The 22675-nt window shown below is 33.1% G+C and overlaps 3 protein-coding genes across 4 annotated transcripts in view; 1 reads left to right on the forward strand and 2 right to left on the reverse strand.

Annotated features, from left to right (window-relative positions):
- Positions 1 to 12006, reverse strand: part of LOC108911833 (protein I'm not dead yet) — a 49937-nt gene extending 37931 nt beyond the window's left edge. The window contains exons 1-2 of one of the 2 annotated variants that reach the window (XM_018716871.1): positions 11456 to 12006; positions 2366 to 2480 (exon numbers count right to left, since the gene is read on the reverse strand). The gene's annotated coding sequence lies outside the window, so the exon portion shown is untranslated. Of the gene's footprint in view, positions 1 to 2365; positions 2481 to 4557; positions 4651 to 11455 lie in introns of those variants that run through there. The other variant, XM_018716873.1, reaches the window with a different exon arrangement.
- Positions 12007 to 19389: 7383 nt separating this feature from the next.
- Positions 19390 to 20342, reverse strand: LOC108911832 (mitochondrial import inner membrane translocase subunit Tim22). Its single transcript, XM_018716869.2, has 4 exons — positions 20011 to 20342; positions 19772 to 19953; positions 19647 to 19719; positions 19390 to 19593 (listed from the first exon to the last, which is right to left on the reverse strand). The coding sequence occupies exons 1-4, from the start codon at positions 20216 to 20218 to the stop codon at positions 19508 to 19510; spliced, it is 549 nt and encodes a 182-aa protein (XP_018572385.1). The 5' UTR covers positions 20219 to 20342; the 3' UTR covers positions 19390 to 19507.
- A 212-nt stretch (positions 20343 to 20554) lies between these two features.
- LOC108911830 (probable dolichyl pyrophosphate Man9GlcNAc2 alpha-1,3-glucosyltransferase) lies at positions 20555 to 22663 on the forward strand. The gene has a single exon (XM_018716867.1). It carries the CDS (start codon positions 20819 to 20821, stop codon positions 22505 to 22507), a length of 1689 nt encoding a protein of 562 aa, XP_018572383.1. The 5' UTR covers positions 20555 to 20818; the 3' UTR covers positions 22508 to 22663.
- Positions 22664 to 22675: the final 12 nt, after the last annotated feature.

A 22675-nucleotide genomic window follows, 5' to 3' on the forward strand; every position in this document is an offset into this window, starting at 1 on the left:
ATTGTGCCGCCAAAAGTTAAGCCCACGTTTTTTTTTATGCGCATAGAAAAATTTTCATTTCTAGTGGATGGAATCTCCGTGGATATACGATTCATCCAAACCAAAACAGATACCGCCTAGTTTATTAGCTGGCGAATTGCTCTACGAGTTACAGTTAGGTACATTTGGATACTTTTCATTAAAAATTTGTATTGCATATGGATATGAAACATTATCGATCATACCATTTCAGAAGATAAATTCGTTGCTCCAAGGTTAGCATTATTAATAAAAATTATTGGGTGGGCAGTTAATAAAAATAAATATGTTGATTTTGACATTGGTAAGGAAATATCCATGGTAATTATATGGTATGTTTCTTTTCTGACTAAACCCCGTATTTAAGCATTTCTTGTGTTCTCGAACAACTTCGTTAAATACAGTTTTTAAGTAAAACAAAAATTAAAGGCACTTTACTTCGGGAAAATTTAACATTTTGAAAATTTTCGGACGCCCTGTATATTTTAATATACAAGGTGTCCCTGTACTTGATACAAAAAAGTACAGATAGATGAGGTCAAAATAATATCAGTTCTTCATATACATTTTTTTCATAAGGACCTTCGTTAACAAGTTACGGGCCCTCAAAAGTGATAATTGAAAAGTTATTTTTATTTACAGTTTCTAAACTATTACCTTCAGCATGCTGCAAATTTGGTGATAGATAACACATGCGTACAGCTTGTTTTTAATGTTGTAAGTGAAACTTCATTATGCCCAGAACGCCAGGGACGGACTATGCCCAATGGATAATAACCCAGAATTTTTGCATAAATGACGATCGCAAAGTTCCTGTATCAAAAATAAGTTTACAGAAGAATTTGCTAACGATAATACCCTCTAGGTTCAACTCGGTAAAATTAACAGTTTAAGGAATATTTATGATTTTATGTCACAGTACACATCGAGCGGCGCCTCCACCATTTTTTGTTTTTAATTTTTAATTGGACATAATTACTATGTTAGAACCGTACATATTTTTATAATCAGAGCCTAGAAAATCTTATTGTCTGCTAATATAATTTTCACTAAATTTGTCAAACACACTTTACACATAACACAAAATAGAAAACAAAATAATAATAAGTCAAAGTAAGTTGGGCCTCATCTCCCAATCCATTTAGTATTAAACACGATGGATAAATAATTTCGTACATCAATATTGAAATGGGGAGGTGCCCCATCGTGCATGAACCAAACGTTTCTTCTGGTATTTAATGGAACATTGTCTAATAGTGGCTGCAAATTATTTTCCAAAAACTCCAAATATAGGTGTTCCTCAAAAACGTATGGACCTATTAAATTATTACCCCAGAACTGCTTTTTCGTGTACAAACAAATAACATTCGTAGTCTTAGGAAGTGTGTGGATTCAGAAGGTGTGCATATTGAGAATATATTTTGATAGGTTTCTTTCTTTTAAATATTTTTTTTTTATTTTTAACTTATTCTTGTTTTATTTTTCTATTTTGTGTTATGTGTAAAGTGTGTTTGTCAAATTTTGTTAGTGAAAATTACATTAGCCGACAGTAAGATTTTCTAAACTCTTATTTTAAAAATATGTGGGCTTCTAACATAGTAAGTTAAAAATGAAAGACAAAAAATGGTGGAGGCGCCGCTCGATATGCGCTGTGACGTAGCATCACAAATATTCCTTAAACTGTTAATTTTACCGAGTTGAACCAAGAGGGTATTGTCGTTAGCGAATTCTTCAGGGAACTTATTTTTGATAAAGGCAGATTGCGACCGTCATCCATGCAAAAACACTAGATTGTTAACCATTGGGCATAGTCCGTCCCTGGCATTCTAGGAATAATGAAGTTTCACTTACAACATCAAAAACAAGCTGTACGCTGTACGCATATGTTATCGATCACCAAATATGCATCATGCTGATGTTAATGATTTAGAGACTGTAAATAAAAATAACTTTTTAATTTTCACCGTTGACGGCCCGTAACTTGTTAACGAAGGTCCGTATGAAAAAAATTTATATGAAGAACTGAATTATTTTGACCCCATCCATCTGTACTCGACATTTTTGTAAGAAGTACCGGGACACCCTGCACATTTGATTACTTGTCATGGCTTCCCAATGTAAGCAAAACTTTTTATCAAGAATAACTTTTTCTCGAAAAATCGACAATAAAAACGTTTACAAGAGTGTGGTACCCAGTCCTGAGACACACTGTATATCTCTGTACTTCATGGACCACTGAGATTTTTTGAAGTGTAAAATCAAACGAATTTTAGCAAAACAACGAAATATTAGGTAAGTTTGTTTTCTACGGAAAATTGACAAAATAGATTACATACAAGCTTCTTACCTCTGACTACTGTGAATATACTATCCTGTGGCCCAGTCCTTACATATTAGAACGTCGCTTAGAACATGCTGTTAGTCCTGCTCGCTCAGGTGACTTGGAAGATCCCAAGGAACTACTGCAACAAAATAGTACTATGATGCGGTGTCGTCTTGTCTAATTTATGATTCCATTGGCGTGCTTTAAGACGAATTAAAGTGTGTCGATTAACATAGCTGTTCTTCCTCTTAGAAAATCAACAGTCCAAAAATTTTTGTTTGTCAACCACAAAAATACTTGTTTATGATAGATGGCGTCACAACTACCAAACTGACATTTTGATTCCCTATTAACTTAATTCTGCTATCAAATATAAGATATTTGGCAACGTCACACTGGTTGACTTCTATTCATTCGTTAAAAATAGTAAATAAATTGAAAAACTACAAAGCAACGGCGAATATAACGAGCGTTCAAATAAAAACGTGGTCGAAGTTGGCTCTGACACATTGGACGTAGGGAGTAGCTTATAGCGACCAACTTAACCTCTGTCAGTTTCAATAACGTTAATGACTATATAACTTTATTTTAAAGAATAATCGTGATAACAATAACAAACAATTAAAGGAGCTGCGGAAAGTGTCCCCTCCTTGTTATAACAATAAATTAAAGCAGCTGCTGAAAGTGTCCCCCTCCTTGTTCCAAGCACTTTTCACACCTGTTCCTCAAAGAATTAAAGACATTTTCTAAGATGCTCGGGGTATTGTTAATTTCACGAATCTTGTCTATAAGTCGAGCCTGCAGATGGTTTAAATCAGGAATAGGCAGTTCAAAAATAGTGTTTTTAAGGTAAGGCCACAAAAAGAAATCACACGGCGTAATATCACATGACCTCGGTGGAAATTCATGTTCAGCATTGAGACTTATTAGCCGATTTTGGAAAACTTCGTTTTTTTTCGTTTTCTTCCAGCTGGTTAACAAAAGGAGCGATAATTTCTTCTCTATACCTTTGCGCAGTAAGAGTACCATTAAACAAAATAGGTCCATCAATCCTATTTCGATTGAGAGCACACCAAACTCCAATTTTTTGAGCGTGTAGAGGGCCCTCGACAAAAAAGTTATCTGGTTTTTCAGAAGACCACATTCTCATATTCTGTGAGTTTACGTAACCACTTAAATGAAACCAGGCTTCATCAGAAAAAAAGGTGATATTATGAAGTTCACCGTAGTTGTTTAAAAACCATTCACAAAATACAGCCCGTCGCGGAAAATCAACTTCATGAAGTTCTTGCTGACAAGTTAAACGATAGGAGAACAAACGCAAATCTTTTTTTAACACTGTGTGGCAGGTACCGACTGATACTCCCACCATTTGTGATAAAACACGTACAGAAGTTCTTGGCGCATTTTCCATTATTTGTTGGACATTTTCTTTTAATTCTTCTGTCCGCTTTTTAGGTCGGCCGCTTCCTTCTTTTCTTGTTACACTGCCCGTTTCACGAAAAATATTAACACAACGCTGAACTGCACTTTGAAAAATTTTGTACTCAACAATGCCGGGTAATTGATTTTGAAATTCTATGAAATATTCCTCAATAGAATACTTCCATATTCCATCAATCTTGCGTCCATTTCTAAAGTAGGACTCTATGATAAACACTTTTTGTTCTTGAGAAAACACCATTTTAAACGCTTTTTAAAACGAAAATATTCAAATTGATAGCGGCGATATAGCGCTTTGACAGATGACGTTTAAGTTCATTTGCTATACACTACGCCCTACGTCCAAATTTTCAGAACCAACTTGTTCACGTTTCTATTTGAACGCTCGTTAGATCCATGAGCGCAGCATTTCATAATCACAATTTTTAATTCGATTCGCAAAAATTGTAACAAACTAATTATAAAATGGGGGATAGTTTATTAAATTTATCGCCAAAAGATCGCCCATGCTGATGTGTTAAAAATAAATTTTAATGACTTGAATTATCGATAATGTACAGGGTGATTCTTCTGTATAAAGCCCACTAAAGAGACTTATCTTTGAAATACAAAAAGAAAAAGAGTAAAAACCCAATAAAATATTGTGTGTATGTTACTACTTAATAAAAAATGATACAATTTAAATTAACTTGGTAAAAAAACCACTGCATTTCGAAAGACTTTTGTTAGTCAATAATATCGTATTATTTGCTTTTAAATAGATTTTGTCTTACCAGAAAATCCTGTTCAAGTCTGTATCCTTTTTTTTTTAAGTAATTACACAAGCAGCAGCGAAATGAGACCACTTTGCATATTCTTCCACAGATTATTTATGTGTGTACACAAAGATAAAACGAATCCAAATCTAGACGGTAGTAAATCAGTTTATAATTTTTTTAATAAATCACTTGGCTGCTAGGTCACTGATCACGCAATGACGAACAGTGTTGCCACTTCTACACAGAGATCTAGATTACAAAGATTTTGGATCTTTGACGATCAAGTAGACGTTTTAAGTGTTTATTTGGTGGCAATTTTGAAAATAAAACCAGTTTGCCGCAGATATGTTTAAAAAAAAAAACATAATTTTTTAAAATACAGGAAATACTTGTGAGTGCGCTTATAGGAGCTGTTGCTGATTTTAAATGCTGTTAAATGTTTTCTGCTATAATTAGCCAATTATCTTTACAACTAGCAACTTTTGGAAAGTATCAAGGTATAGTGTGGTTGGAAATATTGACGCCTCAAACAAATGTATTACAACAGACGGGTTGATAAAGCCTGTGCCAGTTTATGTTTTAATCATGTTTACATAAAATAGCACTATTAACGATAAAGGTCGTCAGTCACAGACTTTTTACATACAAAGTGTGATCTAACAAACATTAATTTTTAAGCACATACCTACTTTATTGAAGTAGAGTGCAATTTGTTTGACATTATACCTAGATTTAAAAAGCGATGGTCTTTGGCATTAAATTTACACCTATACGCAGAGCTAGGAGTATATTCACAAAAAAATACCAAATAGTATTTTCAATAAAAAATAGTATTTTGTATTTTGTAATTAAAATACATTTGTTATAACCCCAAAAATATTTTGTATTTGAAATACTTTAATAAAGTATTTCGTATTTCTTGTATTTTTGTATTTTAAAAAAGTATTTATAATCTTCTAAAAGTAATTTAAATACTCTTGAGTATTTAAAATACTCGAAGTATTTAAAATTCCCAAAATACCTACCAAAAACAAATACTTTTTGCGTGTTACGACCGGCGGCTGGTATAGTCTTTCCGATATCAATTGAAGAATCAAGAGGTTGACAGTATGTACCAGGTTCGGTCGCTGACGCAGCAACTCGGCATTGAAACATTTGAAAAACTTGTTTCCATATTTATTTAGCCATACCCATATACAGGTCAGGTCGAACTAAACGTGGAGGTGGTTGAAATGTATACGCCCAGTTGAAGAATGCGAACGCGGGCAAATAAAAACAAACACAGCTGCATTGGGCCACTGGGCAATAAATCTCTGCTGTTGACAAGTGGTTGACAAATTGCCCAGCAGTGCAGTGCAGCAATGCGGAAATTGGTATGATTCAAATAATTTTAATTTACTATAGACACCTTCTATTAATCATTCATATTACAATTGCGAAATAGAGAAATAAGAGGGACATTTTGTTTACTAATATTATTACAACATGGCAATTTGGAGGCCTTTTGAAAGGGAACAAAACGAAATTTAACATCAATCTGTTGTTGGCCAAATGAACATATAATAAAAATTTTCTACACATTATATACAAAATATTATAATTTTTTACCTTTAGCAGAAAACTTTTTTAGAGACGCCTATGAAAGTTATTAAATTTTATTGTCAGGCGTTTTTTTTGGATGTTCAACTGACTTCGGAAAGACCATACCACACGTGCTAAAAAAATTATTGGATTACGCCTGGATTTAGCGCATTCTACTCTGCATTCTGCAATGTGCGTTGTTGTGTTATTTCTATTCTGTCTACTATCTTTTAGGTCACTATCGTCACTACTCAAGTTAATAGACAATCGTCAAAATTTAAAATTGATTTATTTTATCATTAGTGGGCTATTCTAAGAAAAACTAATAAAAAAATATGAGTGAATTAAATATTCTGCATCTCAGTAATTCAGATGAAAATGATTGTTAAGTCACATCTTAAGAGTTTCAGATTTAATATTTCAGAAAAATATTTTAAATACTGTTAATAATATTTTCAATATACTTATTTAGTATTCAACGCACTTAAAATACTATTTTTATTTAATTTATATTTAAAATGCTTTGCCAAAGTATTTTCTTTTTAAGTATTTACTAGTTACTAGTATTTTGTAATTTATATTGTATTTGTAATTTTGCCCAGCTCTGCCTTATAGGCGAGCGGTTTACCCCTAAAGAAAAGGCATGAACCGACTAAATTTTTAAAACAAAAACCTACGGCATGAAACTTTTTTTATTTTATAGTGTATTTTTCTAATAACTTACATCTATTTTTTTATATTTTTCGGCGTAGTCAGTCAATTGTTATAAACAAAAAAGTTGTAAAAAAATGACTCGTCGAATGGAAATAGTTTCATTTTGAAAAATGGACCAAAATAAACACATTTTATTCTTTGACAAAAATTCGAAAAATGCTTCGTTTCCGAGATATTTACAATTTAATGTGAAAAAAGTTACGAAATCGACAAATTTTCGGAATTTTTTTCTCAAAAACTACTGAACTAAGCATAATAATCGGCAGATTTTCTACTTTATGATATATTTTTTTGGTATGGGTCAATCATTTTATTGAAGGTCTAAAGCGAGTAAAAAAAGTTTTTTAAAGAAAATTATGATAACACTTCAAATTTAAATTTTCTTTTTACAATATCTTGGATTAGATTATATTTACAATAAACATTATTATGATTTTTTTAAATCGATATGTTAACAGTACAAATGTTCTATAGATCATTTTGTTTGGTTTTGTAGCCGGAGTAAGGTTTTTGCAAGTAATTAGAAAAATTTAAATAATCGATTTTTGGTTTTATAAATGGCTAAAATTGACTTGAAAGTTATACCAAAACTAAACTAAATAAGTTTTTAAATCGTAAAATTAACCTAATAATAATAATTGACCTAGCGGTCTCGAAAAATAATAAAGTTATTGTATAATTTATTGTATAGGATAATTATTTTATTTTTATTTTACTAAAATATTAAGAGCAATAAAAGTATATTAATTTCTTTTTTATTTCACCATCAATTTCTGATGGAACATTCTGACATTCATCTGAGCACGCACAGACTGCACAGCATTCCAGGTTCGATGACAATCAGTTACAATTTTTCGTAGAACATTTTCCACTACACGAACATAAATATTTTTGAAGCATATCTAACGCAGTTTCTCCTTCGAAATAATCCAAGCAACCATTTTCGATTTTCCATCCATGTGTCAATGGATCTAGAGCAAGGGTCGGCAACTGGCGGACCGCGGTCCAGGTCCGGGCCGCGGAAAGTAAAATACTGGACCGCCAAAAATTTTTTGAAAGTGTAACTTACTCAAATAAATAATTTAAAAAATGTTTTTTACGTTTAAGTGTCAATCTTATCATTTTTTCTAGTATTTTACAATTGTGTGAGTGTGTGAGTTATTAATTGTTAGTAAGCAGATTAAATTTGAGTCCAAATTAAAATAAAAAAAAAAAAAAAAGAATTTTTTTTATGGACCTCGTTAAAAATTTTCAAAAGTATCCGGACCCCACCTAAAATTACTTGCCGACCCCTGATCTATAGTTACAATTTCACTATTTGTAGCCTGCTTCCATTCACTTATTTGCCATTTTTATTTTTATTTACTCGCTTTAGACCTTCAATAAAATAATTGACCTATACCAAAAAAATATATCTTAAAGTAGAAGATCTGCCGATTATTATGCTTTTTTTTAGAATTAAATTTCTGTTCAGTAGTTTTTGAGAAAAAAATTCCGAAAATTTGTCGATTTCGTCACTTTTTTCACATTAAATTGTAAATATCACGGAAACGAAGCATTTTTCAAATTTTTGTCAAAGAACAAAATGTGTTTATTTTGGTTCATTTTACAATAAAAAACTATTTCTTTTTACAACTTTTTTGTTTACCTATAACAATTGACTGACTACGCCGAAAAATATAAAAAAATATATAAATTATCAGAAAAATACCCTTTATAAAATAAAAAAAGTTTTATGGTGTAGGTTTTTGTTTTAAAAATTTAGTCGGTTACCTTCATTTAGAAACATCTTTTTTGGGGTGAACCGCTCGCCTATTACGACACTTGCTAAGTTTTAGTTTCTTCTAATTTCACACCCTCGCCTTGGAAATTTGTAAACATTCTTTTATTCCTACCCTAAAAATTATTCGAACGAACCGCAACGGGCTCTAAAAATATTTTATCCGCTGATTATTTTTTATTTTTCTCCAACAAGGCCATACGGGTCGTTCTTCATGTATAAGAGTTATATTTAAACCTGCAGCATCCAATCTTAAAGCAAAACCAAGCTCATTTAACAACGTGGTTCAGCAATTATGCACATGAGGTAGACCTGGCGATCTTTGATATCTCCTCTTTACGACCTATTAATTTCATTTAGCAGTACTTTAGCTGCACCAGCGGCGTAAGCTTGGGACGGCCAGCGGAGACTCCGCTTCTGTTGTCAACGAAACAAATGAGTGAATACTCTAATTATACAAACTTCGTTCCAAAGTAAACAGGCATGGGCTGGGGTGGGCCCAGGGCTAAAAAAACGCACGCCCCTCAGAACTGAAAAAAGGCCCCACAATCAGAGACCTAGCAATAAAAAATTTTAAAACCCCCAATAGATGACCTCACTTGAAATAACTATTTTTGAAAAGTCCTATTACTTTGGTATGCACCTTATACTTTACTGGATTCAAGAAACAACGTAAGGATTTAATTCGTTCACCCCGTATACCCTATAACGACGAAAATATGTGATTTGGTGCTTCGTATTAACCTTAATTTACCCTTTGGGTAGTGAATCTATTTTTTTGCTGTCAGAAGACTACTGGACTGCAGTATTAAACACACTGTATTTATAACGATGAAAAATAGGTTCATTAGGCTTACCTGGACTCGTTAGTTAAAATAGATGGCCTTGGTGTAAACATTGAACCCTTTTTTGTCAACAGGTAATATTCAAATTTATTCGCAGTCAATATTTTGCTTGCCAATTAAAAAAACAGCCATCACAATTTAAAGTATATAAAAGTAGTATTTATTTAATAGGCACAATCATATTTTATCTTTAAGCGCGCTTTTACTATTGTGAAGCGAACTTTGCGAATCACTTTCTATTCAAAACATGCATCGTTAATTGCCCAATATATTATTTTTTTAAAGAATTTGGGTTTAGTCCAAAAAAAAAAAAATAGACAATATGAATCACACACATGAAATTAGTATGTATTTTTACCAAGAAAGTGACCTACAGATGTGCTTCAACATTACTATTTACTACTGCATTCAAGGACTGGGGTAAATATTTTTGAAAGAAATAAACTTGTCATAATTTCTAATCACCACGTAATCAATGTAGGAAGCATGAAGGTTAGATAGTGATATAATGCAGAAGGTCAAAGTTTTTTCTATGAAATTACACTCCAGTGAATTAAAATATTGCAAAGTGACAGTATATTTTTAATTGCGTGTTGTTGTGATCGATTTTGCATAAAATAGATATTTTAAAATGCATTGGAATAGGTAAAAACAGTAATTAGCGAAACATAATGTTTTTTATTGTGATTTTCCACGAATATTTAGTAGTAGTAACCTTATTTCACTAAAAAATTTAATTGGTACACAGTGACGACACAACTGCATCTCGTTGACTAAAGTAATTCTAGTTAAAAGCGATTCGAATTAGTATTTGTTTACTTGCAGTACTGCATTATAATTGCCTTTCAGACTTTGCTCTGGATTTTCTATTTCTATCCTTAAGAAACATGAAATGGTATTTCGAAATTATCAAACTCAATCTGATAAACAGATTTTTCCATTCTGATTTCTTGAGATATGTGTAATTCGTCCCAAGATGAATTCAAAAATTTAAATATAGTCAAAATTTATTGTACTTAGTCAATAATCAAATGAATTTAACTCGTATTGAGTACATACATTAGTCACAAAAATTAAAGGATAAAAAAAATCCTAATTATTTAGCTGATCTTCAAAAGATTGTAACTTGGCGAAAAATGAAATAAAAAGAAAGCAAATTGAAGCTTGCAGTTTCTAGTTTCACGATCTGAAAGTTAAAATTTTTATCATTGATCACCGCCAAAAAATCATAACCTCAAGGTATCCGAAATAAAATTGTGTAGCCTTGGTAAGGTAAACAAAAATTTTTTATGTATTTATATGTATTTCGATTTTTTTTTCATTTTTTCTGATATTTAACATTTTTTTCAACTTAAAAAAAATAGAGGATGCAAAATTTATCCTTTAATTGATTTTTAACAGAAATTAAATTACAATGGAAAAAAATTGCAGCTGCTTGAACTCTAGAGGGTTTCTTTGGAATACTTTGAGGATTAAAAAAAACGAAAATGTCCTTAGTCTATTCATTATTTGTAATGTTATCTCAAATTTAGCGAAAATCCTTAAATACGCACATTTGTACCCTTTTTTTTTTAAATGTTTACCAAAAAACGATAAGAACGTCTTATAGACAATACCTTGAAGTTTTCAAAAGCCTACTTAGATTATCTGTACCATCATTAGTTCCCAAATCCAAAAAAGTCATTTTTGAATTGAACTACGACAGCTTAACGACAAATCGTCGTACAAAGCTCTTCAGCAGCTCAAGTTAGAAGATGAATCAAATTAAAAAAAACTGATATGTGGGATTGTCAAAAAAAAATTTATTGAACCTTTTGAAAGGGAAGCAACAATTTTGAATTTATATTTTCCGCTGGATTCTTAAGATTTCTTGAAGGAAGTCAACGATACAAATTTTTGACTTTCAATTTGACTTTTTTTCTTCTTCTTTGAGATTCACATCCCTTTAAATAATATAAACTTTACCTAAGTGTAGAAATTGTAGCAAAATTACCTGAAGTATATTAATCGTTGTTATTTTACTTCGAAAAGAATTCTAACAGCGATATTAATCCTCCAGTAAGAGGCGATCACCCTGTATATATTTGATTTTTCGAAATCCACACTAGTGCGCCAAAAGTGAAGCACCTTGTCCATCTAGACACACAAGTCTTTCACTTCACCAACAGATTTGAGATATTTTTTAACTATAAACCACTAAATTCACAATTTTTAAGCGATTTCCAGCCGGTTGCCCAACAAAACCCACTTTGCCACGCTCCTCCAGCCGCTGCTACCTTTATATCAGAAGTTTTTGATGGATTTACGACGTTTACCTCGTTTTTTCCGAGAATCGTTTACTTTTTTCCACTCGCTGACAGTCCAGATCTTCGCCCTGGCTCGCGACGCGCTATATACACGGGGTTCGCGTCTCGCGGTGCCGAACCGTTTTCCAAATGGACTTAAGGCTGAGTCGTGGTCTTTTTTTGCGCTGGTACTTGAACTGGTTCAGCCTTTTCTGAAAGTGAGGACCGATCCAGACTGCAGCGATGATGGTGATGTCTTTAGCGACTTGCGGCTGACTGATGATGGCCGCATTGGCGTAGCGGACTCGCGAGAGGTGAAAGTTGTAGGGGACCCGGTGGAAGAGGGTTGAGGCTAAGGGGACGGCAGAATAACGTTTTAATTTTGGCGTTTCGCGAAAAAAAACTTTATAAAATTATGCGTAGAAGAATCACAGAGCGTTTAATAAATAGGCACTGTTACATTGTTAATTTGAGGTTAGAATTACCGTAGTAGAGTTCCAAAAGAATGACCGAAAATTGAAAAAATTGTTTGTTTTTTAATCTTCTGATATAACGAACCGTCGTATTGTAGATTTTACCATTTTTTTTATGAAACACAGAGAAAACGGTGTCCTGATTCCTGATACACCTTTTAAGGGGGGGAACCACATTAGAAGGCTAATTTTCAAGCGTTTCTCACTGATTAGACTTTGATCAAACTTTGACATTATTCTATCAATATTTAACTAACTACATTTACAATTTTTTTCAAATCAATTGCCACCGAAGGTCGTTGTCCAAGTTGGGACGGGAAATGTGGAGGTCGCAATTTTGATGTGAAAGCAAAATTGTTGTTTTCCTGCATTATTAACATATTTTCTAAGAATATGAGCCTCATTGTGGGTAAAAATTGTGAACATTGAAGTTTTGACACGTGTATTTTGGATAAAAAAAACACCCTTAAAATTATATCATCCCAATTGTTGATTCATGTTCTTTGCAATTACTTAAAAACACGCTTTCAATTTTGATAACGATCGGTTCTTAACTTTTCGAGCTAGAGTTCCCGTGAATCAAAAATGCATTTGAAAATTTTAGAAAACTAGAAATTTGAGAAAGTTATCAATAATATAGAGCGCTTTCCGATTAATCAGCGATTCCAGCACCGTGTAACAGTCCTTCTTCCTCCTCATAGGCATCATTCCGAGCTAGCATGGTTCTTCTCTTGCTTAATAAAAGACGAGACTACGTGAACAAGCGCTCCGCCTTACTATGAGCCCGAACGCTAACCAGATGGGCGTTGGATTTTAGGCTCATAAAATCAGAACGAAACGGAATTTCGTTTTGAGATTTTGGGAGCATTTTCTGGAGTAGCTATACTAATAATCCAGTAAGCAAAGGTTTTTTCCAGGAAAAAAATGTAGAAGCTTTTTTCTCATCGGTTCTACATGTTTTTTGGGGTGCTGAATTTGAATCTGAGGTTTGCCACCTCTCCAGGCGGCGGCTTCACAAGGAAAATTGCAAAAAACCTCAAAGTTTCGCCACTTTTTTAGTATTTTTAACTATAACTCGAAAACTACCTAAGCGTTTCTTGATTATAACTATGATATATCAAATTAAAGTAGACAAAATTTCCTACAAATACGTATAATAACTCGAAGTCTGGACAATCCATAACGTTAGATGGTGTTAAAAAAATGGCATTTCTTGATTTTCCGCTAAAAAAGTTGAAAACGCGCTGCTGCTCTACTATCAATTTCATGCACCTCTAAAACCAATTATTTTATGATTATATCGACATGATAGTAAAAATATTTTACTAATATTAGCAAACATTCTAAAATAAAATGTTTTCTAACGATTAAGACAATACATTGCTTAAAAGTTATCATAGAAAAAGCATTTCAGACAGTATTTTCTGTACAGGCTGGTCCATTTTCGATGGCAAACTTGACTGTCAAATCAGAAATTTGCTATCTTCATTTGTTTCTGAGTTACAGGGCGTTTCTCGTTATTGTGACACTTTTGAACATGTCGGTATCTCAGCTGTTAAATAAGTTAGAGTTAAAGTGAAAATTGCTCAACACTAATTCTTTGGCGTAAAATTGAATGCCGGTATTAGATTTTTAGTAGGTCTTAAGATTCCGGAGTTATGACTCAAAGTTATATTTTTTTAAATGAAAATCGTAGCTGGCTATGGCCTAAAAAAAGGAGATTTTTTTTTGCTGTTCAGCAATATATCACATGCTATAGTTATTTTTCCAAACACAGAAGATACGGGGTGTTTTATATATAAATTCTATCCTTTTTTACATTTTAATATGGCTGGCTATGAAAATACATACAAAACTATAATTCTTACTTTTACAAAACTCATATCTATTGTAAAAATATGACGTTTATTTAAAATATATATTACAGATAAGAAAAGACAGAGTTTTCAAATTTTTATTCCACACTTCAACTGAAGTTACAATATTAAACGTAAATTAAACAATAGTAAGTACCTACACCAATAAAAACTTTCAAAAATGATAGCTAAATGTTCAAATTGCCGTCCCTCAACTGTCACACATTTCGCGCATCTTCTGGCAACGCTTCGGGTAGCAGTCATTAAATGTATATTTGAAATATTATTAAAAGGAATTTTAAATATAAAGTCTTTTAGAAAACCCCCAAAGGAAAAAGTCCAACGGACTCAAATCAGGTAACCTAGCTGGCCATCTAATCGGTCCGTTTGTTCCTATCCACCTATCTCCTAAAATTTCGTTAGTATCATATTATCACACGAGTATATGTTGTACATTTAAAATAAATGTCATATTTTTACAACAGATATGACTTTTGTAAAAGAAATAATTATAGTTTTATCTGTATTTTCATAGCCGGTTATATTAAAAAGGAAAAAAATATATTATTTATATATAAAACACCCCGTATCTCCTGTGTTTGTAAAAATAACTATAGCATGTGATATATTACTGAAAAGCAAAAAAAATCTCCATTTTTTTAGGTCATGATCAGCTACGATTTCCATTTAAAAAGATCTAAAAAACTAATACCGGCATTCAATTCTACGCTAAAGAATTAGTCTTGAGCAGTTTTCACTTTAACTCTAACTTATTTAACAGCTGAGATACAGACATGTTAAAAAATCACACAAAAACGAAAAACGCCCTGTAACTCAGAAACAAATGAAGATAGCAAATTTCCGATCTGACAGTCGAGTTTGCCATGAAAATCGAGCTCGAGAACGTCGTGTCAGATTTATCATATCTTTAGTAGTTTCTGAAAATTCCCTGAATTCCCATCGAAAATGGACCAGCCTGTACAACGCGAATTTATATAGATTATCCTAGAGCTTTTCATTTGAAAATAGTAATATATATTTTTTTAATTCAGTAGGTACTTAAATAACATGCTGACAATAATTATTATTAGTTACAAATAAAATCTTGTTTGTTACAAGTATAAAATACAGTTGCTATTAATGTCAAGTTTTAAGAAGAAAGATACAAAATCATTTTCGAGGATTTTGTCAATATTAAAACATACCTACTCTTTAATACAATATTTTGATGTAAAAAATTTAATTATACCACTTATTAGAGAGACTTAGAACCCTTTATTTGAGAATCTCGCTAACGTTATAATAACAGCAGTAAACGCGGATACGTTGTACAAAGTGCATTCCAAAGTAAATAGGACTTTTTAAAAAGAACAACTAAAAGTTTTTTTTGGCAAAACCAATTTTTTTTTATTCAAAATAGTCTTACTCAATGCAGCGATTTGCACTGTCTAAAAGCATGTCGAATGAGTTTTTAGATCGTCGGTCGCGATGTCCTTCAGGATGTCGGTACAAGCCTTTTAAACAGGCCCGGATCCAGAGGGGGTGGCGATGTGGCGATCGCCACCCTCAAAGCACAACATTTTTTAAAGATCTTCAATTTCTCCAAACGACAACAGGCAGTTAGTCGATATTAATGCAAGTCCCCCTTCCTAACCTACACCTTACGTCATCAAAAAAATAACAACAACAACAACAATAATAATAATAATAATGATAAAGAAGTGCTTTGCGCCACCCCCATAACCAGTCTCTGGATCCGGGCCTGCTTTTAATTGGCTTCTATGTCCACAAAACGCTTTCTTCTCATCGGCAAATGCATTTTTCCGAAAAGGAAAAGTCACACGGTGCCAAATCAGGCGAATACGGGGAGTGGTTGACAGTTAAAATGCTATTTTTAGTCAAAACATCGGCCACAAGTGGCGATTTGTGCGGAACAAACCGTGCACACACTTTTCGGTAGCCTAAATGTTTAGATGATCTATAACTCATTCTCGCACATTCACATTCAAGAATCAAATATTCATTCCGTTCCATACTAAATTACTAAACTGTGATTAGGTCACGGTTTTGGTAGAAAGTTAGTAACAGTCGTGACGTGATTCGTGATTTTGTAATATCAGTAATTAAATCACAGGTAGAAATATCTCCCATAACTACCAGAAAAGCGTGATCTTCAGGAGAACAGGCCTTAACCATATGAGTATTGAGTATTACCATTGTATAAGTTAATTTACTTATACAATGGTATTACTCATAATATGGCCTTAGCTGGCGCCGCCGCTGGCGGGTCTCAACCAGGACAGGAGGATGCCCCCGCGAATTGAATTAATTTCAACAGTATATCGGTGGTCTGTGACTATATCCTATCCTAATTAATCATTTATGAGTGATTTATTTTTGCACTTAATATTTAGTTAATTAAAACCAAGTCTGGGTAAAAAATGACTCAATAATAGTTAAATTTAAATTATATTAGAGAAAAAGTCAACTCTAAATTGGTTTTGTATACTCAGAACAGAGCCAAAAATTGCTCAATTCATAGTTAGCAGTAACTCGGATTTTAGTAAAACTCACTCATTTCTGATGCAATAGTTTCACTCAGTTGTACTCATACTAATAGAGTGAAATCTTCACTCAATCCGGGTGTGGACAGAAATTGATACATTATTGAGTACAATTGAGTGAAATTTGAGTGAAATTTTTTTACAGTGTACGACTGAGCCAGGCATGGGCATAGCTAGGATTTGTGCTAGGGCTGGGCTAAGGGCTGCAAGCTCTATGGAAGCCTCTAAAAAAACGCACGCACTTTAAAACCTAAACATTTTTTCGGTTCATTCTAAAAATAAAAAAGTCACAGTCAACGACCTGGAGGCGCGCAATCTCCCCTGCCCCCCCTGTCCAGCCCATGGATCCAGGAATAATCATAAATACCTTGAATTTGCGAAATATTAGCAACAGAAGCATTTTTAAATTTTTCAAGGGTGAAAATTACAGACGCCGATATTTTCGCGCGATCACCCTGTACCACGAAAGGTACCTAACTAAATTTCCCTATAATGCTGTAACGTCACATTACTTCTGTTTTAAAATTTGATGTCACTTTTAGGGTTGGGTTCCACAAGTTGAACTAGTACATATTTGTTTACTTTAAAAATATATTTCATATGCGTTATGAAATACGATGTCTCTGGTCGTTAATAAAAGGTTAATAAACCAACAAAAGGAAGCAATTTATTTAGTCTAACTGCGTATTCTAATATATATTTGAAACGGAAGTTACAATTTTGTTAGATTTATCTAAGGTGGCGATGTTTCTACAGGTTGTAAATGCCGTGTGAGTACAATACTGGTAATTTTTTACATACGCAGCTCCTGGTAAAACGATTAAAAATAATTTCCGGTATTTACTGTTAACAATAAAAATAGGCTAAGTTAAATTTTATTAAATTAATAAACCATCCACTTCCTCGACCTTTCTATGGCCGTTACGAATAGTTAAACTAATTTTTCTTGGACGTGACATTTTTTTGACAATGCAGAATGTGGCAGAGCTTGTTTTTAATTAAATTTTTCGACCTTCGTCCTTGTGGGTTTAACCGGAAGCTTCGCCAAAGCATGCCGTTTTTTTAAACGACTATAACAATTGTTTTGGAACGAATCATCGAATCAATAAATTAATGATAGAAGGCTATCCTTTAAAACAAAGAAATTTGTTTTATGTAGGTACATACATGTACCATACACATTCCTGTTTTTTACTTAAAAAAATTAACCAAAACAGTTATATCCAAAAATTTTTGCAAAATATGGGACATAGTATTAAAGAGCATTTTTGAAAATAACAAGTTTCATGAAAATATATAATTTTTTCAATTCATTAAAACTTAAAGAATGTAAATAAATAAGTGCGAAAAAATTCAGGGGCTGATTCCCTGTGGAAAAATAAGGTGGGTCTTTCATATAAAAAAATCTCATTTGAACATCCACTGTGAAAATACAGACCCTGAAAAAGGGTGTCAAAAAAGTAGTTTTTTTTCCGAAATACCAAAAAAGTGACAGAAATGAAATTAAGTACACATTTTTTGCTATCAAAAAGGCACTCAGTAAATAATTTGTTGATTTTCCCCTACGGTTGTAACGGATAGAAAAAGCCACCCCTAAGACTTGTTTCGTACATAACTTTTTTCTTATTACTGTGCCTTACTATTTAAAAATTTATTTCAGATAACCCGATTCATTCTAAATAAAAAAATTAAGTTACCATTAACGAAATGTCACAGGTACCTATTAGATAAATTAGAGTTCAATAAAATTGCCATGTATTTGATTTTAAATATATTTTGTGCTCAAAAATCGTTAATTTTGTGAAAAAATTACAAGAGACTTTTTTTGCTTAGAATGAATCAGGCTATGTGAAATGAGTTTTTAAATTGTGAGGTAGTAATAAGAAAAAAAGTTACAAAACAAATCTTAGGGTTTTTTCTGCCCCTTACAACCGCAAGGGAAAATCAACTAATTCTCGATAGCAGAAAATGTCTACTTAATCTCATTTCTGTCACTTTTTTGGTATTTCAGAAAAAAATTTAAAACTATTTTTTTGGCACCCTCTTTAAGCTATTGTATTTTCACAGGAGATGTTTAAATGAGATATTTTTATACGAAAGACCCACCTTATTTTTCCACAGGGAATTACCTCCTGATATTTTTCACACTTATTTATTTACACCCTGTATATTGAGGTTTGTGGTTTCAACTTTTATTGAAAATTTCTGATAAACTATTTCAAGCTAAATAATTATTTTTAATCTACCTTTAATTTCTACTTGAATTTACTGCTTTCTTAGAAGATAGGAATATTATTTTATACTCATTATAAATCAAACATTAATAAACTAAAATTTATAGGCACATTTCATTGCCATTCTTTACGAAATTAAATATACCTAAAGGCAAGTTTTAAAACAGATTGTATGAATCTTTTCTCAAAGTACAGATGTTTTTTATATTTTTGTGTGCAAAATATTTTAAGATGATGAAATAGCCATCAGAATTTCAAGCCATTATAACAAGTACGTTTAATATTGCTTCCTTGAAGTATACAGTGATACAAAAACTGCGTTATTTACCATATTTTTTTATTACATTAATCTGTTAATAAGATAATCTAAGTACTCCATCAAAATTACAATCATCTTAATCAGGACATCCTGACGAAAAACTAAATTAAAAAATTATACAAATTACCTACCTCTGAAGAATAAATAATGACAGACACTCTATTAAATAAAAAAATTATACAAATTAGCTCTGAAGAATAAAAAAACACTATTGTATATTTTTTTATATATGTAATTACAAGGCAGTCGTTCAAAAAAAATCTCACTTATATTATATTTACAAAATCTTACTACTTTACTGTACCATATAATTTTTAAAACCTGGAGTGCATGTAGTAGTCTATCGCTGTGGAAAACGCTGCAAAACCCGCAGCCCCAACAATACCAGCTTTAACGCCAGCTACAAAAAATGAAATTATAACTAAGTATTATGTTTGTCTATCATTTTCTTACCTCTCAAACCGATTAAACCACCAGTAACCGCGCCAGCATATGTTCCGTTCTTCCAATCAGATCTACCTCTTGCCTAAAAAAACAACTTTAACACTACACCCAATTTTTGCTATGAAATTTCTTACAGTTTCTATAGCACATTCTACTCCTGAGAACAAGGCACCTATAAGAGCAAAATTCTTAGCGTAACCCAGCGTGGTCGTTTTCATTTCTTTAAAAACCTGCCTCGCAGTTTGCTCTGTATCTGAGATAGAAGCAGGCCCCATACTAGAAGAAAACAATCCTATAGCGGCACCCAGTCCATATCCTGCAAGAAGAAATTGTATTCTTTCTCCTATATTTTAGAAATCATTTAATAATTTACCTACAACGCAGCTCATGAGAGATTTGAAAAAACAGCTTTCAAAGAAAGACTCGACCATTTTTTCCTCATTGCTCTTGATTTGGACCGGACCCAAGTTTTTTGGAATTATTATGTTTTCTCTATACCTATAATTGTTGCCTACAAAGTATTTGGTCAGGGATGACCATTCTTCATTGGTAAAATGCCGTTTCTCTTGAGGGTTGGACATGTTTATATTCAAATTTTATAGGTTAATTGACATAACCTCAAATTTGAATTATTTCTAAATAATTGTAGAAATCTACTATATTTGTATGAACACGAAGTGAAGCTACTAAACTTCTGAGGGCGCCACTAACGTCAGTTATTGTCAAGAAACAAGAAACAAAATGAAAATTATTGCCTATATATTTACATTGCAACGTGTAAAGTAAAAGAGCCGTTAAATTATGACGTACACCGAAGACCATATAAAAAGCAAGCTGATCAAAGAATTGGAAGCAACGCATGTGGTAAGTAAACAAGTTTCATAAAAATAACACCCCAGAGCTGTCAAAATACTTAACCTCTTAAAATCGATTACACAAAGTCGGCATTGCCCTGCCACATCAGCCTTTACAGCTAAAGTACAGTGTTTTAAGTTCGAAAGTGCATTTTATCTATGTCGATGTCGATACCTAGTGAGATCCTAATCTATAAAGGCTGTATTTTTCCGCATGTGGTCACGAACTTGCTTGGTGTGATCTAACCAAGATGTAAATTCCTGTCGGCCATAGAAAAAGCAATAACAGTTAGTAGTAAACACATCAACTTCCTTCTGACAATTAAAATGGATTGCAAAATAAGCTGTGAATCATGGCTGGTGATTTTTGGCACTCTCCTTGCAATACTACTTAGAAGTTGCACAAGCTTACACCCTTACTCAGGCGAAGCATCCCCTCCGATGTATGGTGACTACGAAGCTCAACGGCACTGGATGGAAGTCACCACCAACTTACCCGTCACAGAATGGTACAGAAATGGTACCCACAACGATTTAAACTACTGGGGCTTGGACTACCCACCTTTGACTGCTTACCACATGTACTTGTGTGGGAAAATAGCCAGTTTTATAAATGAAAACTTCACGAAGCTACATGACTCACGCGGATACGAAAGTGAAACACACAAAGTGTTTATGCGCTCAACGGTACTCATCAGCGATGTATTCCTATTCATTCCTGCCATGATTTTGTATTACCAGACAGCTCTTAAGATAGCAAAGACTCAGGATAGTGAAATTAAGAAGAAAAAGCAGAAAACGACAAGGACTTTAAATGAAATCAAACCTATGAATGTATCGTTGTCTACGACTCTAGCCCTGCTGTACCCAGGAATTATATTAATAGATCATGGCCATTTTCAGTATAACTGTATATCCCTAGCCTTTGCTATATTTGCAACAACTTGCCTGCTACAAGAAAAGAACGTATTGGCATCCTTCTTCTTTTGTCTAGCGTTAAACTACAAACAGATGGAGTTATATCATGCTTTGCCCTTCTTTGTGTACCTACTAAGTACTTGTGTTCCGAAACCTGGGCAGAGCGCTTTCTGGGGCATATTAAGGCTAGTAAAAATAAGCCTGACTGTTATTGTAACGTTTGTGATAATTTGGTTACCGTTTTTGACCGATTTCGACTTGTTACTTCAAGTTCTGCATAGACAGTTCCCGTTGGCCAGGGGAGTCTTCGAAGACAAAGTGGCCAATGTCTGGTGTGCCTTAAATGTGATTTTCAAGTTCAAAACCAAATTTGACAATTACCAAATGATGCGGATCTGTCTGTTCGCTACTTTATCAGCCATTTTCCCCTCGTCCGTCGATTTATTCCTACGGCCTAACTTAAGGAAATTCGTCCTAGCTCTAGTCAACTCGTCTCTGGCATTTTTCTTGTTCAGTTTTCAAGTACACGAGAAGAGTATACTTATAGTCGCGGTACCAGTTTTGATGTACTTTCCCTACGCACCCTTTGTTTGTTTTTGGTTCTTGTGCATTTCCATCTTCAGTATGTTGCCGTTACTCATAAAAGATGGTCTAGTTATAGCTGTTATAGCTCTAACGGCATTCTACATTGTGTCGTTCAGGGTCTCTATAGAACATGCATATCGTAGCTCTCTAAATGTTCAAGACGGTTTGGGGGAGTATTACAAAAGTTTACTCCACACCCTGTTGGACATAGAATATAAGAAAGCGACACAGTTAGGTATAATAAAAATCGTACACCAGCAGGTTATTAAAAATTCTTACGCCTTAAGGACTCTTGTACTTCATTTTGGAATGCTCTTGTCTCTGGTAGGATGTTTAGTTTTGTTTCTTGTCACATTACTGTGCGAGCCGCCGGCACGATATCCAGATTTATTCCCACTTTTGATTTCCGTTTATGCGTGTGTACACTTTCTCGGATTCTTTGCGTATTTCAGCGTGAAGCAGCTCAGGATACCTCAGCAGTTCGAGGATATAAAGCATGTGAAGACCTTTTAAAAACATATCTTTAGCGTAACATTCCCTTTTTGTTATTTATACAGTGTGTTTAATGATGTCGTATTGCAGCGGAAAGGAAAATGTTATTGTATTTGTTGTAGTTGTCCATTTTTTTGTTATAATTTGATGTTTCTATAAATAAAAGGTTAACAGTGACTAAGTATTCTT

Source organism: Anoplophora glabripennis, unplaced genomic scaffold (assembly GCF_000390285.2).
Source record: "Anoplophora glabripennis isolate ALB-LARVAE unplaced genomic scaffold, Agla_2.0 scaffold504, whole genome shotgun sequence".
NCBI classification, from domain to species: domain Eukaryota; kingdom Metazoa; phylum Arthropoda; class Insecta; order Coleoptera; family Cerambycidae; genus Anoplophora; species Anoplophora glabripennis.

Bases quoted from the DNA above. Each gene is read 5' to 3' on its own strand.
- LOC108911832 (XM_018716869.2), bottom strand. From the start codon at position 20,218: ATGTCCAACCCTCAAGAGAAACGGCATTTTACCAATGAAGAATGGTCA. The intron at 19,720-19,771 runs GTAAGAAATTTC...TTGTTTTTTTAG, and splicing joins TAGAATGTGCTATAGAAACT to GCAAGAGGTAGATCTGATTG. The intron at 19,594-19,646 runs GTAAGAAAATGA...CATTTTTTGTAG, and splicing joins TGGTTTAATCGGTTTGAGAG to CTGGCGTTAAAGCTGGTATT.
- LOC108911830 (XM_018716867.1), top strand. From the start codon at position 20,819: ATGGATTGCAAAATAAGCTGTGAATCATGGCTGGTGATTTTTGGCACT.